At 45.6% G+C, this 19,165-nt stretch overlaps 1 protein-coding gene across 1 annotated transcript in view; it reads right to left on the bottom strand.

Moving 5' to 3' along the window:
- Positions 1 to 1,540: 1,540 nt before the first annotated feature.
- Tmem241 (transmembrane protein 241) overlaps positions 1,541 to 19,165 on the bottom strand; it is a 151,930-nt gene continuing 134,305 nt past the window's right edge. The window contains exons 13-14 of the mRNA XM_028759531.1: positions 12,040 to 12,104; positions 1,541 to 2,467 (exon numbers count right to left, since the gene is read on the bottom strand). Of these exons, the coding sequence (XP_028615364.1) occupies positions 2,404 to 2,467; positions 12,040 to 12,104 (129 nt within the window). The 3' untranslated portion in view covers positions 1,541 to 2,403. The remainder of the gene's footprint in view (positions 2,468 to 12,039; positions 12,105 to 19,165) is intronic.

The raw sequence follows: 19,165 nt of genomic DNA, 5'->3' as shown, positions 1-19,165 counted from the left end.
CAGGGCTACATGAAGAGATCCTGTCAACAAACAAACAAACAAAAGATGGAACTGGTAAGAACTCAGAGCTGAACAGGCATGACAGCATGAGGTCTGTGGATACCTTGGAACCCTGGGCCCGGTGCCTCGGAGCAGAGCTCAGGGATGTTGCCGTGATAGGGGGTCCCTCGAGCACAGAGCTGCACGTGAGGAGAGGGGATAAAAGATGGTGGCCACATCTTAAAGAAAGAAGCCCAGAACACAGATGGAAGCTGAGGACACAGGTCAGTGCACTGAAGGAGCAACTGGTCCCATCTCACCTCAGCACAGAACAAAAACACCCGAGGCTCAGGGACAATGAAATTCTGGAATGTAGCTTAAAAACCAAAAGAAAGCACTAGATGCTAGACATCTTTACAACCAAGTGCCTGAAACGTCTCAGGAAAGGGCAGGAGGTTCATCTACTGGGGTGCGGCTAGGATTGGGAACTCTGTGGTTCTTTCCAGCTGAGGACTCTCCATTGCTTAACTGCCATTTAGGACAGGCACAGGATGACATGTGGACAGATACCATGATGACAATTCTCTATTTGATCTATAGGACATTACTACATACTTATTAGTTTGCCATACTAGATGAAGAACCAATGTGAGCTCTAGGCTGGAGTGACAGCTCAATTAAAACCATGCAATGCTCTTCTTGTAGAGGACCAGAGTCTGCCTCCTAGCACCCACACTGCGCAGCTCATAACTTCCTGTAATTCCAACTCCAGGGAGTCCAATATTCTCCTCTGGCCTCCTTGGAGCACCTGCATTCATTATGCACATACTTATAAACATACAGACAATTTAAGATAAAAATAATTTTAAAAAGCAAATTGCAGGGCTGGAGAGTCTGCTCAGAGGTTAAGAACACTCTTGCAGAGCACGAGTTCAATCCACAGCAGTCATGTGACAGTCACTACTGTCTGTAACGTGGCAGTCACTACTGTCTGTAACGTGTCAGTCACTACTGTCTGTAACATGGCAGTCACTACTGTCTGTAGCTCCAGGTTCTGTGGATCTCATGCCCTCTTCTGACCTTCACAGGTACCAAGCACACATGCGGTGTATAATACACATAATAGAATAAATAAATATAAAAAATATTCTAAGACAGCAAATTGAAAAATACATAGACATAAAGTCTTGAAACATTTCCATCTTAAATGATAAGCAGAGCTCAGGAAAGGACAGAGACTAAAGGTCCTCATATTATAAATACATAAATCCATCCTCCTACTTCATTGAGTTTGCCAACAAGTTGGAAAAAAGACATTGAGCAACAACTGAGCTGCCCTCATTAATCCTGGGTCTGAGCCTGTGACAAGGAGCAGTCTCAAAGCCCAGAGGGTCCCTGTCTGTCACTGGCATGGGTTTCCTACACTTCAGGGCCGAAGAAGCAACCTCAGTACGACCAAAACTACCTGAGACTTGCCAGAACAATCAATTTTTGTGAAACCCATTAGAAGAAATATCTAGTATCATTGTCTTAAGCCTTGGTGGATTGAGAATCAAGTGAATATTTTACATAAAGTGGTTTATTCTCTAGTGGTAAGTTATGGGACTTTAATTATTAATCTAGTGTAAGGGATAAAGTCCAGTGCTGAATGACTTGAGATCTCTTCTGAGATATGAAGAAATTACATATATTAAAGAATTTAAAGAAGAAAAGCTAAGCATAGTCTAGTTAATGCCTGTAATCTCAGCACTCAGATGGTCTACAGAGTCAACACATCCTGACAAACTCAAAAGAACAAGAGAAATTTAGAGACTGGAAACACATCAGTATAACCGCAAGGGTCACTACTCCACAATCTAAAGATCTTTTTTAGATCCAGCTTGATCTAGCTCCCCTGCTAGCCCCGACACCTGCCCTGTCTTATTTTGTATGGGTAGGCATGGGCTCCAGGGTAAACAGAAAAATCAAAGGGTATAAAAGACTCCAAGATGTAAAGACACAAAACAACTCCCCAAAATGCAACAAGATTCCATGGATTGTGACATCAATTCCAAAGCAGTATCTGGTGGGAGGCCTTTGGGATCCGTCCAGCTGACAGGGCCATCCCATTAAGATCCTCTGCTTCCTGATCCCACAGAACTTGGTGCAGCAGAAAGGAGTTGGTTCAGCATATAAGATGGACTCTTTCTCTGCAGTGGTGCAGAGGTCCCTGGGAAATTTCCCTAAGTAATAAGAAAATAGGCTGTTTGACTTATCAGTCGTCAATGTGTTCAGCTTGGCTGAGGCATGCACACTCACAGCTTTGTCCAGCTGGAAACCTCAGCTTGGTCTCACTCTAATGTGTTCTTTCTATCGCTCTCAAGAGGGAAGCCAGGTGCTGTGTTCTCCAGCAGCAAGCTGCATGCTTCCTTTCCTTGCCCATCTTCATGAGGAACTCCTCTGCTCTGAGAAAACCAGCAGGGCCTCGCCAAGTCCACCAAGCAGGAAGCTGCAAACAGTAGCATATGGTCAACTTTCCTCACCTTGCAGGCTGATAACACTGCCGGGCACCTATAAACAACATAGAAGAGTGATGTGCTCCACCATGACCAGCCCAGGCAAGCTTGAGTCCAGGAATACCCTAGGAGCCATCATGCCACTAAAGAGAAAAACATCCGTCACTGAGCAGGAAGTGAAGGGTATGGGAGGCTGCCTCAGGGAAGGGCAGTGTCCCACATATCCTGACAAGGTTAACACTGAAGGAAAAAGCAGGGAAGAACTTCCCATGACCCCTTGGGGGCTTCTGGCTAAAGAGAATTGTGGGATATGAAATTATACAGACACAAACTTGTAATTAAGAAGGGTGTGACTTTACAAGGTCCCCTTCAATTACTGGAGGTCAGGCCTCTATCCCCACCTTCACAAGATTAGAATCACCACAGCCTGTCTATACTTAGAGAAGTGAGGAGATGTCAGGGGCAGCCCTGATTACACACTGAAGGCCTAAAATCAGCCACAGGCCTAAAATCAGCAATAGGCCTGTCATACATGTATACTAACACCAAGTCTTGGGTCTCTGTGGATAAACACTGAAACAGATGGCTATAAGCTATTGTAAACAGGCAGCTTTTGTGGAAATTCACCAGCCCGAGTAGTCATAGACCTTGTAGATAGGTAGCCTGGGCAGATAATATCAACTTAGATAAGGACAAGTGAATCATAGGCAGAGTCATAGCGACTTGTCCCCTGAACCTTCACCCAGCCGATACCCTGTTCTGAAAGATGTCTGTATTCCCCCAAACACCTATGCTCCAGTGTCATCCCCTTCCCCACATCCTGCCTTTTTGTGTTTATAACCCCTGTGTGAATGAGTATAAATTACAATTTGAAAAAAATAATAAATTATATATGTATGTATGTAAAGGGTGTGACTCCTAACAGACTAACGGGGCATTTAAAGGTGACCACAGAGGTGGGAGTCATAAATTTCCCACTGACACAGAAAGAAATGTGGTCGGCGATTTGAAAATTAAGACATGAGAACTATAGCCGGAGAGAAGATATTAGATACTTTAACATACCTAAAATTTAATACACCTAAAGGTCTGTCTTTCCATTTTCTATTTTCAACTTCTTGATAGACAATCTGGTGTCTGTTGTATTCTGGGACTGGGCTAGACCACTGCTAAGAGATTAGAATGGCAGGTCCCTGTCAGTAAAAGGCTTTTTCAGAGGTGATATCTACCCTTCAGTTAGACCCTCTCTTTCTTCCCCTCCTCTCTGTCCACCCACCACTATTCCAGTTCTCTTATGCAAACTCAGTGCACATACACTCAACATCGGTGTCTCTGTACTTCTAATATGTCTGAGATGCTGAATTTATGAAATATGCGTAACACCTTCCCAGTGAAAACCTATATGAGTGATGCTGACATACGGGTCATTTGTACCACTCTATTCTTTAGTACAAGCATGAACTAGGTATGAGAATGTGAACATAATGAACTAATAATCTCAGTCATGTGTTCAGATCTATCCAGCCTTTGTTTCCTTACCTGAGAGTGACCACAACTCAGAGAATGTGTGAGGCTTACAGATAACATATCTGAAGCCACATGTGCTTGGCCTATGGAGTACCAACAAATACATGACTATTCTCTAACCAGATGAGCTTCTGGAGCAGCAATCTCTACCTCAGTAGCAGTGGACTGGCTACCCAACCACTGCCTGAAGGAAAAAACAATCGATCAGTTCTATTTAACTGGCAGGGCTATAGCTGGAATTGGTGTCTTAGGAACCATGGGCACTTACGGAGTTGCAATCACTGCCATTTGCAATCACATGACTGCTTTTGTGAGATGCTGTCATGGCCCAAGTTTCAAAAGACCATACCTAGAGATGCCCATAAATGAAGATGGGGATCTTGCTCGGCTCTTGGATAATTTGGGAGCCCAGGAGCTGAGGGCTTTATGTCACCTGTTCCCTTTGGTAAAGAATGGGGTGGAGGGGAAGCCATTCTTTGTCTCCACAAGCTCTCCTTGAAAGTGCCATTCCTTTATCTGAAGTAGCTCTGCTGTTCTTCCCAGCATCCAATCAAGGTCACACATGTTTCCTCATGTCCCTGGGCAAGCACATAGGTACAGCAACACCGTGAGCAAGGCTGCACAGGGCTCTGCTGTGGGACAATTTCATTTTGCACACTTCTCACTAATCCTCCTTAATCACAGGAATGGACCAGAGCTGTGCTGGCCCTTGGCCAGTTGCTCTCCCGCAGCCTAGCAACAATGCCTGGTATAATAACCTCGCATTCATCCCTTTGGCAGAGACTTCCTGAAACACCCAAGGAGCTTAGTAAATGGTAAAATGAACCTTGAGGAGCCAAGAGGTGAACTTTAATGTTTTTCAGACAGCAGGAGGATCTCACTTGGGGTCTGGAGTCTTAAGAGCATTATAACTATTTAAGTTGGAGCTTGACTGAGCTGTTTGCAAACCTTATACTCCCGTCCTTCCTGAAATGAACACACTTCCCCAGACGGAGGCATAAACCTCAGGCTGCAGAAACCTCAGGCTGCAGAAACCTCAGGCTGCAGAGCACACGTGGCCAGACGCCCATCCCAAGTGTCTCTTCCAGAGTTATTTCAGTGTCTCTTTCTTCCCCTGTGCAGATCAAAGGCCTTGTCTCACCTTACATATGTTATTGTGGCTGTCTGGTTAGTTCCTACTGAACTCAACAGACTGTAGTTTTCCTTAGATGCAGGCCTAGCACACATTGTGTGTGTGTGCGCATGCATGTATTCCAACTTCTTGGTTTTTACTCCCTACCTCACTACCTCACTACAATGTAGTTCCCCAATGTCTCATTCCCTTGCAGAACAAAGTTCACAATCTGTCTTCAGTAGTTAAAGTCGACGTGTAAGCAAGAACACACCACACCCAGTCTGATGTGGTACTAGAGTGGAACCCAGGGCTTTACAAAACCTTAGGCAGGCAGGCAAGCACTCTACCAACTGAGCTCCATCTTGGGCCCTGGATAATGTCTTTTAAAATGAGATGCCCAGCATTTAATTCAAACAGGAAACTGACGTTCCATTCACTAAAGGGATTTAAAGAATATTAGGATATTTTCCCTTGGCTCCTAAATTTATTTTCTGTTTGCCAAGACTTGAGCAGTCTCCAAGAAGGACCCCTAAAATCAGAGGGATAGGATATCTTGATTCAAAGATAATTGAAAACAGGAGGGTGGGGGTGAGGGGTATTATTTGTTTGTTTTTGTTGTTGTTTGTTTTTTTGTTTTTTATTTTCTAGATCTAAGTATCACAGGCTGGTCTCAAACTTACAATCCTCCGGCCTCAGCCACCTCAGGACTGAAGTGTGTGTGTGTATTGTGCGCACACGCGCATAATCTCACACTCCAGCTCTTTACAGTTGTTGATCCTTGGTGACAAAATCTGAGTGACTGTCATAGTTGGCCACCTATGATGGATGGCAGGCCCAGTGGACAAGGACCAAAGGTAAAGAGTTGTCATGGAATCCTCAGAAGGAAGCATATGCATGTGGTCATTCCTCACAGCCTTATACTTGAATCATCCCAAAGGGGAATGAAACTCTGGGATCGAAAAACTCTCCAGAGAAGCAGTACCACAAATAATTCTCTTCAGCAGGGAGACTGTTCACAGGTGAGTTCTCTTGCACGTGTTGAACCTCCTTTGCTAAAGTTTTTTAATAGAGTGAATCATTGTAAACTATAAAACTGCATTAATTAAAAAATGAATTACATATAAATCTAAAAAATTAATGAGCTCAAAATAGACTTCTGATCATGAAAAACAAGACAAATGGCTACGTGACACAGTTGCTTTTAGTTGGGACTTTGAATGCTGACTTCTGGGTATGTAGGCTGACAACTACTCTTAGGTACGGTCCTTGGAAGGATGAATCATCAGCAAGCACAAGATGTGGATTCACACCAGTGAGGGAGCTGGGAGCAGGTGGGAGGGAACGCCTATACACCTGCCTATCATAGAGCCACTTTCAAAGCCATGCCCAGGCTGCCTGGGAGATGCTGCCAAGGACTTCCGGTGAGCTGAGAAAATTCCTTAGGATCTTGTTCAGATAACATTCTCTCCACTCATACATGTGAAAGGAAATCAGAAGAGGAAACTAGCTGGAGGAAGAAAGGGAAGGGCAGAGGGAAACAAATCAGAACTCTAATGACACATGTATGAGGATGCTGTAATAAAACCCAGTACTTTGTATGTCAACTTAAAATACTAATAAAGAAAAAAAAAGCAAGAAGGAGGAGGGGGGATAGGATAGGGGGTTCCTGGGGGAGGGATGGGGAAAGGGGAGAACATCTGAAATGTAAGTAAATAAAATATCCAATAAAAAATTAAAAAAAAAAAATCATTCTCTCCACTCACTTCCCAGAACCTTGGTTTAGTGATTCTCCTCTCAGGGAGGAGATGTCAGTGCCTGTGTGCTGGGGCACATGTGTGAGTGTGAGTGCCCGTGTGCTGGGGCACATGTGTGAGTGCTTGTGTGCTGTGACACAAGTGTGAGTGCCTATGTGCTAGAACACATGTGTGAGTGCCTATGTGCTAGAACACATGTGTGAGTGTATGTGTGCTGAGGTACATGTGTAAGTGTCAATGCCTGTGGCAGTGGCACATGTGTGAGTGCCTATATGCTGTGGCACATGTGTGAATGCCTTTGTGCTGGGGCACATGTGTAAGTGTGAGTACATGTATGCTGGGGCACATGTGTGACTGTGAGAGTTGAAGCAATTGTGAGTTTGGATCAAGCTCAGATGGTTGGGTTTAGAGGCAGGCACCTTTACCCACCAAGCTGTCCTGCCAGTCCAGACCCTCTTGTTAGTAATCTGTTAAACTCCACCTCCACAGTCACCTGGCAACAGCCAGGTATGCTCCTCCCCAGAGTTACCTGGCAACAGGCAGGTAGCCCTGCCCACTATAAAAGGGGCTGCTTGGCCCCTCCTCTCTCTCTTGGTCTCGAGACCCCGCCTGCAGGTTGCCGTTTCCCCTCCCCCCTTCCCTTCCCCCTCTCTCCAAGTGGTCATGGCCGGCCTCTACCCTCTCTACTCTTCTCTCTCTCCTCCCCGCTTTCCCACTCTCTTAATAAACCTCTCCTCGTGGAACCGTCTAGTCTGCTGTGATCTGTTACAAGCTGCGTGTGACCTTTCACCCCTACTTTTTTTTTTTTTTTTTTTGGTTTTTCGAGACAGGGTTTCTCTGTGTAGCCCTGGCTGTCCTGGAACTTACTCAGTAGACCAGGCTGGCCTTGAACTCAGAAATCTGCCTGCCTCTGCCTCCCAAGTGCTGGGATTAAAGGCGTGCGCGCCACCATTGTGCCCAGCAGGCCTCCTACTTTAGATGGTCTAATTTGGTCAGTTAAGGTGCTTCCCTCCCAGGAGGGCAGGCAAGCCAAGTGAGACATGGCCCTGAGCATGCTCCTGGGAGATTCGAGGGCAGTGTCATCCACTCCCGCAGCTGCTGCCATGTGTGGTCACAGACCCAACACAAACTCACAGTTGGTCATCAAAGGAGTATGGAAATCTAGATTTGTAGAAGGAAATCACCTAATTTCTAAATGCTAGTGACTAATTTAAAATTTAAAAATCAATCAAAACCTAAGAAACAATAACTGTACAGGAAAAGGCAATAGGTCTAAAACAAAACAAAACAAACAAACAAAACACAGAAACAAAATCTTAAGGCCTGAAACCCCTGCCCTTTGTGACTTCTGATTAAATTCCTGGGAGACACCTGGGAGCTGCCCTGGTCACCGGGTGGTACTTGAGCGCTCATGGACCAGCCACCTTGGTGAAAGACAGATGTTGCAGTTACAACTTGACATACCCTTCTGTTTGCTCACTTTGTGGTTGGAAAATTCTTTGAGGCTGAAAATCCATCCCTAATCTCAAAAGTTCTAAAGCCCCAAAGCCAAGGTTTCTTTCTGCACTAGTCACACATGCTGCCTCATCCACTGGTGTCTAAATGCCCACTCTTTCCATTTTGTCAGGGCATAGCCTCCATTCCACAGGATGTGAAGCAGCCTGGAGACAGAGTCCCTTCCAGATAGCCCCTGTTTACCAGTGTGCCTTAGCCTTTGCTTACAGCCTTTTCGCTTGAATTTCCCAGGTGCTCAAACAACACCTGGGTTTCTTTGGTTCATTTTTAAATTCTATAAAAAATATGAAAGTGTGTGTGTAAGAAAGAAAAATACTGTCAAGAATTTAACCTAGCACCATGGAGGTGGGAAGAGAAAAACTTCAGCTAGTTCCCTGTCTCCTTTGTGGGCTTTGACCTTGCACACACTGAGGCCTGGGTTTGAATTCTAGTATGATCTCCTCAGATCTAAAAAGATCCAGGGGAAAAGCACGTAAGTGCCTCAGGACAGGATACAGACATTTGGGGCTGGTGAGATGACTCAGTGGTAAAAGTGCCTGCTTCTAAGCCTGACAAAGTGAGTTCAATCCCTGGGACTCACACTGTAGAAGGAAAGAACCAACTCCTGAAGTTGTTTCTGACCACCACATAAATGCTGGGGCATACATATTCATATGGGCACACGCGCGCGCACACACACACACACACAGAAATACATACATTCATCCACGCATACTACATACAGAAGGCCTGTGTCCTCTTTGGACAGTTTTAGGGCATCATCTTCTGTCATTCTGTCTCAGGTCCAAGAGAGCAAGTATGGGGTTAGCTGTGTGGCTTAGAGCCCGTTCTGAATCCTTGCTCTCACTATCCACCTCCAGTCCTGTCTTCCCTGGGTGAAAAAGGCTCTCCTATCCGACACCCTGAGCAAGCCCTTCCCGCCCTCGACAGGTCTGGCATCCTGCTGGCCAGCTTGCGACAGTTCCAAGGCTTGCCTTCTGAGCACTGCCACCCTCTCTCCCCTCCACTCTTCACATCCACTGGGCTTTCCAATGACAACTACCCTATGCTCCCACAAAGGCTTTCTGCCTTGGTTTCCCTTGAATACCCTTGAGAACTAGATACTATCTCACACTGTTTTGACAGCTTTCCCATGTGCTGTGTATAGCACTCAATATAATCTTTTGTGTTGTTTTATTCCAAGACAGAGTTTCACTATGTAGCTCTGGTTGTCCTAGAGCCCACTATGTGAACCAGGCTGGCTTCAAACTTGTAGACATCCACCTGTCTCTGACTCCCGAGCTCTGGGATTAAAGGCATGCACCACAACTCCTGGTAACACTCAGTAAACATGTTTAAAGATGATTTTATTTTTCAGCATAATATTTTATTGGTCCTTGGGAGTTTCACATCATGTATCCCCTCACTCTCATTTCCCAGTCCTTCCATGTTCACCTTGCCCTGATGACCTCCTTCCCAAAAGAAAACAAAAAATTAAAACTAAAATAAAAAAATAAGTCCAATTTGTGTTATCTATATCCTCCTTGGAGTACGGTCAAACTCTCAACGGTCTGAGAGCTGAGTCCTTCCCCTCCCACACCCCTCACCAGAAGCCATCAATTGTGAAGAGCTAACTTCTACATTCTTATCACACATTTTTTTTTGATAGCTTCCATTTACACTGCTACTTTTTAGGGGTGGACTGGTGGGTTGTCACGGAAGCCTTCCATGTCTCTCTTTCTCAACTATGCCTCTGCAATCATCAATATCACTGCAAAAGTAGATTCCTTGTTCTTTACAGTCAGTGGGAACATGGACCATGGCCTTCCACATGGTTTCTGGTGATAGCGCAGACCACAAACATGGCCCCCAGCTTCAGTAGGCCCAAGGACCCAGGCAAGGACCTTAGAGGCAGCCCAGACCACAGACATCACTGTGGCTCCAGATGGTAATGCAGGCCACCCACATTAACATGGCCTCCAGTGGCAGCACAGCATAAGGACATCAGCCTGGCTTCAACAGAATCAAGGCTACCGTATTAAAAACCAAACTTTCCCTACACAGCTCAGGGAACATCACAGATGAAGAGGTAGATGGGACAGGAGAGTGGAGGATGGGAAGAGTACTATGGAATGCTCTCTTCTGGATACAGAACTAGCTCGGCTATGTAGAGTCGACAGAGAACAGGAAATGTGGGGGACTCTAAAGTGAGTAGATGGTGTGAGTTGAGGGTAGATATGCTCAAGATCCATCATACCCATGAATGAAATTGAGAAAGAATAAATAAAACACAGCTGAAAAACTACAATAATGAAGTTTTTATCCTATACACACACGATCCATGGACATTTTGAGTTTGCCATGTCAGACCCTAACCGGGAATGAATGCTGTCTCCTCCCAGGAAATGCTCCCTCTGCTGTCTGACCATCATCACACGCTCTACAGCTGACAGTTGGTACGGTTTGAATAAGTGGCCCATGTTTAAAAACTCCATCTGTGGCACTGGTGGGAAGGTCTAGAACCTTTAAGAGGTGGGGTTTGGCTGTGTACAATTGGGCTGCTGGAGACAGAGCCCTGGCCCTCTCTCGTTCTTTGCTCACAGGCATGGAGTCAGCTTCTCACTCCATCGTACTTTCTCTGCCTTGATATTCTTCCTCATTCAGTCCCAAAAGCAAAGACATGTCTGAAATGGAGCCAAAGCAAACCTCTCTTCCTGTGAGTGGACCTTCTCCAGCCTCCTTTACAGTAACATAAGGCTGAGTAACACATCCCCATGGTAGGAAGAGAAACATTTAAGCCAGTCTCCCTTATGGGCTTTGACGCTGAACACACACAAACACACACACACACACACACACACACACACACACTTTCACAAGCACACACATAAACATCTAACCATCTGCAGAGGGGACAACTGTGTCTGACATTTTTGCATTAACACATCTCACTTGCACAGTCTTCCTAGTTAAGTGTTTTAAAACTTAAGACACAGAGGTTCTGAGCATTTAAGTGATTTTGCCCTCTCCGGGATTACAAAGCTCTGAGGGATTGCACCAGAGTCCAAACGCAGGCTTCCATGCATCCAAATCCCTATAGCCTAGTACTGATTTGAGCACTGTCAGGACTTGCCAACAGCACAGTGTTCAGCCAATCCTTCCCTCCCTTGACACCAAGGGACCAACAGTGGCTTAGCAACTGTGGAGATTCTGAGATGGAGACTTGAGTGGCTAAAAGGTATGGTGGTGACATGTGACCTGGGTATTGGTTAGTTTATATAGAATGTATAAGAACATGCTGTACAAGCATACAGCATTGTGCATACACTGTATAGTGTGTGGGTGGTACAAGAGTGACAGGAGTGCTCTTCTACATGTAAATTTACACATTGATAACCGTTGAAAGATAAACAAGTGGGCACATCTGCTCGTATCTGACACTCTGAAGCAGGAGGTGTAGTACACAGGACAGCACTTGCCCAGGACACATGAAGCCCCAGTACAGCAACCAACCAACCAACCAACCAACCAATCAATAACTAAATAAAACAGGGAAAGCATCACCAGTGTAGACACTTACTGAGGATGGACATATCTACCCACACACACCCCTGCTTCATATGAGCAAACTCAATCTCCTGATGGATTGTGTCTTCTCTCTCTATAGAGAACTTACCATCCCACAGTTGCTCTGGTCAGGGCCATATCAAACAGCAACAGCGACAAGCCAGCTGTGATGACCTGCAGAAACAACAAATGCCTCAGAGCAGCAGGAGGCTAAGCCCCCCAGTTTAGCTGTCGATGCCCATTAGTCCTCTGCATTTAGTGTGGCCCTGAACAAAAATCATGAAATCAAAAAAACGCTCTGTCCTGTAGCCTGTTGGAATCCATAAAAAAGCACTAATCTCTAAGCTACTCAAAGGAGAGGTGAGGTGCCAAAGTCACTCCATTTGCCCAAATAAGAGATTATACCAACATGTGCTTATCCTGTGTCAGTGCACAGAATCCATCCCCAGTGCGGATGGCCTGAATCCAGGTCTTTAGAATAAACACTTATCTGTCCATATAGCCTCATCTCTCTTGCCTCTTCTAACACCCTAGTCTTTCTAGACTGTGACACACATTCTAAGAAGCCAAGTGTTTCCTGGGAGAAAGACAGCAGTTGAGTTAGTAATTTATCTGAATCATAGAAGCAGAGGTTAGTTCTAAGCCAAGGTAGAGGGAAGAGGTTAGCCCTACATCTTCTAGAGATAGAAATCCCAGAAAAGACTCTTAGAAATGGCAGCCATGGGGTCCAGACTCCAGAACAGTTGTGAAATGAGTGTGAACCAATGACCCAACTCTATGCACACTTAGAATGTCTGTGCTAAGCCATGGTGGTTCTTGTGTCTAGAATTCTCAATTCTGCAGGCCAAAACAGGTTCTCTTTAAAAGGTAATCCTAAGGACTTGCTTTCTTGTTGTGAGAGTAGGGTGCAGGCTGCCGATGAGAACTGTTCAAGCTGTCAGCGCTCAGAAGTCTCTGCTACCCCCTTCAAAGAGACGTCTTGCATTGTCCCAGAGGCTCTTCAGATATCCCAGCTTAGAATATGCAGCAAGAAGATGGCCACGAATGGGTTTGATGAGTCCCTCCTCGATTATTATCTTTCCTTCTCTTCTCTTCTCTTCTCTTCTCTTCTCTTCTCTTCTCTTCTCTCCTCTCCTCTCCTCTCCTCTCCTCTCCTCTCCTCTCCTCTCCTCTCCTCTCCTCTCCTCTCCTCTCCTCTCCCATCCCTTTCCCGTTCCTCCCTTCCTCCTCTCCCGTTTTCTGTGTGTTTGCTGGTGTGCATTCACATAGGCCCTCTTGTGCACAAATGTGGAGGTCAGAGGACAACTTCACGTGCCTGCCCTTGTCTTCTGCCTTGTTTGAGACGGGGTCTCTTGTTCACAGGTGAAGTCTCCAAGCTAGCCTGCTCCACCAGCGTTCAGGATTCTCTGGTCTCCTCCCATCTTGCTGCAGAAGAGCTAGGATTATAGATGCCTACTGCCATAACTGGCTTTATTTGGGGTCTGAGCATCTGGTCCTCATTCTTGTGTGGTAACATGTGGTAATAACACTTTTCAACTACCTCACTTTATTGATTTGCAGCAAAAATCTATACAGAAGACCTCTATATTGTCTGCAGAGACACTCCAGGCCAGGCCAGAGGACAGGGATGATGGCTGTCTCCCTCCTCTCCTTTCCCTCTGTCTTCCTCTTTAGTCTGTTTGAAACAGGTTCCCAAAGCTCAGGCTAGCTTTGAACTTGAGATCCTCTTACTGCCACCTCCTGAGTGCTAAGATTACAGCTGTGTGCCACCATGCCTAGACTTTTCACGGACCTTCTATGTATGTGGTCAGGAACCAACCTCGAAACTGAGCTATCTTTCAGGGCAGATGTCTGATTTTGGAAATGAGGAATGCTACCCACACACACGTTCCTTGCTGCCTCATTTCTAGATAGAGGACAAAGCTGATGACGGTAGAGGCTAACCCTAACCCAAAGGCCCCAGACCTGGAACCCTTGGATGCAGATGCCTTTAAGGACCCTGTCCTACCATGACTTCCATTTCTCCCTACCATGAATATTTCATTTGCACTTTCCCCAAATGTACTGCATCAAAGTTTCCCCATTTACCTTCTTGGAGAATTGCTACTTTACCCTGTGTGTCTGCTTCCCTCCATTCAATCTATTCTCATTTTAATTTATTTATTATCATTTTTCCCTGTTCATTTGTTTTCATTACAAATCTTGAACAAAGCTAGCTATACCGATAGTCCTTTTCTTTCAAAACATTTGTTGCTTCCTGGCATAGTACCAACAGGGACGGGACGTGCTTCTTGGAAGTTGCAGAAGGGAAAGTTTGCAGCCTCTATGGCTGGGCTATCAGCTGTAGTGTCAGCATGATGCACTGTAGCACTCCACTGTGACTTACACCTTAGACTGTTCCTCTTTCTCTGTCACTGGCTGTATCTCATTTTCCTTTAAAATTTTTTACATTTAGTGTGTGTGTGTGTGTGTGTGTGTGTGTGTCACAGTATGCGTACAAAGTTGGTTCTCTCCTTCTACTGTGTGGGCTCTGGGGACTGAACTCAGGTAGTCAGGTATGGCAGCGAGTGGCTTTATATTCTGAGACATTTCTCTGGTCCTCCTTTGTCCTTCTCCATCAGGTCTTAGAGGCCTCCTCTGCCCACTTCTCTGCCTAGTCTCTGATTGCCTATTTCATGAGACTTAATCCTGCCTGACAAAAGGGAGGTGTCCCTTGTTGGGAATATTCTCACCCAGGCCTGCACATTCACACCTCCAGAAGGTTCTGGAACTTGGGAGGAATCCTGTCTGCCAGGAGTCAGGCAGCTGGTCTCATTGTGCCTGTGAATAGTGTCTTTTGCCAAGAAAAACATGTCTTAAAGTTTTCAAACCAGTCCTTACTTGAAAATCAGTTTGGTCTAACAGCCACGCTGGTGCGTCTGCCTCTGCTCCTTCCTGGAAATGTTTGTGCAACCTCCCACCTTCCTCCTGAGCATGTTTTCAAGCTCTTCCAAAGTTTTCTCTTTTAACAAGCAAGACTGCTGATGGCTGTGACACTCACTGACATGTTGTAAATCAGTGTGGCTTGTTTCTGTCAAAAAATGCACACCAACAAATGCTCGCCTGGCAGGGCTACTATAAAGCGAAACAGGCTGCTTTCCATTTACTCTGTAAGAAGTGTCATGGTTTTTAGCTTTTATACTTTCTTCCTTCCATTACTACAGCAGTGGCAAACTCTCAGTAAACTGGGCAGCCAGGCAGTCTGGCCTGCTCACTCAGTGAACGGCTTCCAAATGCTGACCTCTCCATGTCTGAGGGTCAAATTCATGTCTGCTCAAACACGAGCATACATAATTTTCTGTACACCACAGCTACGGGCCTACTGGGAATACTCCTCAGTGCCATGCTGAGCCTGTACCAAAGGGCCACTTCGGTCATACCCCACCTATGAGGAAGTGAAAGCCAGAGGCTGAGTGTTCCAGGCCGGAATATCAAATGGCTCATGTACAGTCATGCAGGGGCAAGACCTAAGCAATAGAGCCCTCCCTTGGCTAACAGGTGGAGGGCTGTGATTGAGAAGCTGTGACTTGCTCCAGGAACATCGGCCTGTGGCAGTGAGAGGAGAATCAAAGCCTTGTCTCCTGGCTCAACTTCTTTTATGGCCAGGAACTCAAGAAAGGGCCTCATAAGCCACATGTGGCTTTAAAAAGCCACTGGAAGGGCTGGGGAGATGGCTAAATTAGTAAATCGCCTGTGTCACAAGCACAGGGATCGCAAGGAAGTCTCTAGAATCTACGTAAAAAGATGGCATGCTGGCAGATGCTTGTAAATCTTGAGATAGGAGGCAGAGAGAGGCGGGTCCCTGGAGCTCACAGGTCAGCCTGCCCAGCCTACTTGATAAGTTCCAGGCCAATAAGAGATTGTATCTCAAACAAATGGTAGAAAGGCACTTGAGAAATGACATCCGAGGTTGTTCTCAGACCTATACACCCATGAGACAAGTATACAACATACATGAACACCCACATTCACATATGTGTACACACAAACCTGACATTTTCACATAGCCATGTTCACAGTGGCATCATTCACAACCGAGAGTTAGGAGCAAGCACGTGTCCCTTGAGACATGAGCAGGTAGAGAAACTGACTCACAATGGCACCATTCAGCTTTTAAAGAGGAAACTCTGAAACTTAATTCAGCATGGATTTAGGACAAGTGAAATCAGATTCCATATATGTAAGGTATCTAGTCACAAAGCTCGTGGAGGGAGAAAGGAACTGCCATGCCCTGGAGGAGCCCAGAAAGGAGAGTTATTGATGAATGAGTACAGAGTTTCCGTTTAGAAAGACGATCTGTTGAGGGAGACCGGAGTGAGGGTTACACAATGGTATAAATCCACTTAATGTTACTGGACTGTCCATTTGTGGTGGTTTGAATAATGGCCCATACAGACTTATACTGTCAAATGCTTGGTCACCAGGGAGTTGCAGCATCTGAAAGGATTAGAAGGATTAGAAGGTCCTAGAGGAAGTGTGTCACTAGGGCTGGACTTCAGGGTTTCAAAATCCCATGCCAACCTCAGAGTCTCTTTCTTAGCCTGTTGATCAGAATGTAATTCTCAGCTACTGCTCCAGTGCCATGGGTGTTGCCATGTCTCCCATCATGATAACAGGCTAACCTCCTGAAACAAGTCCCCAATTAAATACTTTCCTTTATAGGAGTTGTCTTGGTCTTAGTGTCTTTTCACAGCAATAGGACAATGTCTAGGACACCACTCAAGACGGTTCTGGAGACATGGCTCAGCAGTAAAGTGCTTACTGTTCAAGTGTGAGGAGCTGAGTTCAGAAACCTACATCATTGCCGGGAGGGCATGTCATCCTGCCTGAGACAGGAGCCCCAGAACAAGCTGGCTACTGTGACCAGCCTCAAGGTTGACTGAGAGACTTTGTCTCCATAATGAAGTGGGAAAGGAACAGAGGATGACTCCTCACATCAACCTTGAGCCTCTACATGTTCAGACACACAGGAAGCAGGTGTGCATGCACACAGCTAGAAATGTGCACACACATATACATGTGAACAATGGAAAGAAAAAGAAAGGCTAAGACAAATCTTATGTTTATCAGAGAGTCAGACAGAGAATCCATTTAGTTCCTGACTCCTCAATGCCAACTGATCACAGAGTAGTCACGCCACCAGGGACAGAGCAAGCACACACTCCCTGGCCAGGAATATTCCTAATGTTATCTATGCAGCAGTGAGAAGGCATTGATACTGACGCTTGGTTGTATCAGGGGTTTCTTGACTGTCTTAATCTTTTTTTTTCCTACTCTAACAGAATGCTGTAGCCTGTAATATTTACAAAGTGATAGGTATGGTGGCACATGCCTCAGCACATGGGAGGTGAAGGTAAGTGAACAGGTTGAGGTCAACCTGGGATACACAACAAGACCTTTTTTAAAAAACAACATTTATTTGTTTTCAGGGTGAGGGACATGACACAGTGCACATGTGGAAGTCAGAAGACAAACCACAGGAGCTGGCTCTCTCCTTCCAATGTGAGGGTTTGGGGAACTGAATTCAGATTATCAGGCTTAGCAGCAAGTGTCTTTGCCAAGTTATGATGGTTAGTTTTGACTGTCATTTGATACAATGCCTAGGTCATGTTAGCCTGTGGGCATGTTTGTGAGATACTATGTTAATTAAGGTGGGAAGACTTGCCCACCATGGGAAGCATCATTGCCTGAGCAAGGAATTGTGGACTGTCTAGGAGTGGCAAAGCAAGCTGAGCACAAGCATGTATTCATCCTTGGTTCTTGACTGTGGATACAATACAGCTATCTCAAAACAGCTATGCTATCTCACAGGACTATAACCTGGAATCATGAGCTAAGAGAAATCCTCTTTCTTTAAGTTGCTTTTGTCAGAGTATTTTATCATAGCAACAGGAAATGAAACTAAGGCACCTACTGAGTTACCTCACCAGGTTCCCCATGACCCTGTCAGAAGCTGGCTTAGTGGATGAAGCACTTGCTGTGCAGAGTTCTCATCTCATCTCAGGGAAGAGCCGAGAACCATGATGACTACCTGTAATCCTAGCATTTGGTGGATAAAGATGGAGGTCCTCAGGGCAGAATGGCTAGTTAACTAAGCCAGCCCTGGACGTTAGGAAAGAAGGTGCAGGCCTCACGTCCAAGGCACGAGGTGAGCTGCCACGTGTGCCACGAGTGCCACAATGAACAGTTGGTTGGTCCCCAGCTACATAAAGCAACCCTTACATCTGAGCACTCATCCCACAGGATGACTGGAACCAGGCTCGTGACGTTCCTGAGCCGAGTGAGCCCCAGAGCTTAAGGTCCTCTGACGGTCATCTCACTACAGCCCTTCCAAGCTTTCAACACCTTTCTTGCAATAATGCTGCAGTTACAAGAAAGCACCTCAAGTAATAAATGACACTTTGTCCTCCAAAAGTGTCAAAAACAGCATCTGCATTCTTTTAAGAGCTCTTGAAACAGCTAAAGCTGCCACTTGCAGAAGGCTTCTAGCTACTCCAGAATTCACAATCTAAAAGATATAAGAAATGGCCATCAGTACTAAGCACTGTCCTTGCCTTTAAAACATAGTTTTAGAGATACAGGCTTTTCCCAAAGGAGAAAGAATCTTGCCAGCTGTACATCTCTCTGGAAGACCTGAGTAACACGTCCCATGCCTCTCCACAGGCACAGCCATGCCAGCAGCAGGGGCTCATTCGACAAGCAGTGGCAGGCTTTGATTTTTCCACCTATGTTGACAGGTATCACAGCCTCTGTTATTTAAGCAAACTTTGCTGTTTAAAGTAGATCAGGTCTGTTTTTCAAACATTCATTTCAAACCAAGACAAGGAGGTGGGGAGGGTAGTGGGAACTTGTCAGACTGTGAGGTACTTGGGGGAGAGTCAGAGAATCAGAGTCCCTGTTTGCTGTTACTTAAATGTACATGACTCTTCTGTTGTTGTTTTTGAGAAAGGGTCTTACTATATAGTTCTGGCCTTCCTGGAACTCACTGTGTAGACCAGGCTGGCCTTGAACTCATAGAGATCTGCCTGCTTCTGCCTTGTGAGCTCTGGTGTTAAAGGTGTCTGCCACTATGCCCAGCTGCCATGACTCTAAATATACACATTGCCAGCTTCTGCCCCAGTCTCCCCATTTCTGTGGCTGTAGTTTTTTGCCAGCTTCTGCCCAGTCTCCCCGCCCCGCTGTGGCTGTAGTTTTTT

Source organism: Grammomys surdaster, unplaced genomic scaffold (genome assembly GCF_004785775.1).
Source record: "Grammomys surdaster isolate TR1022 unplaced genomic scaffold, NIH_TR_1.0 126298, whole genome shotgun sequence".
Taxonomy (NCBI): Eukaryota; Metazoa; Chordata; class Mammalia; order Rodentia; family Muridae; genus Grammomys; species Grammomys surdaster.
The sequence above is the reverse complement of the archived record's forward strand: the minus strand, read 5'-3'. Positions and strand labels throughout refer to the sequence as shown.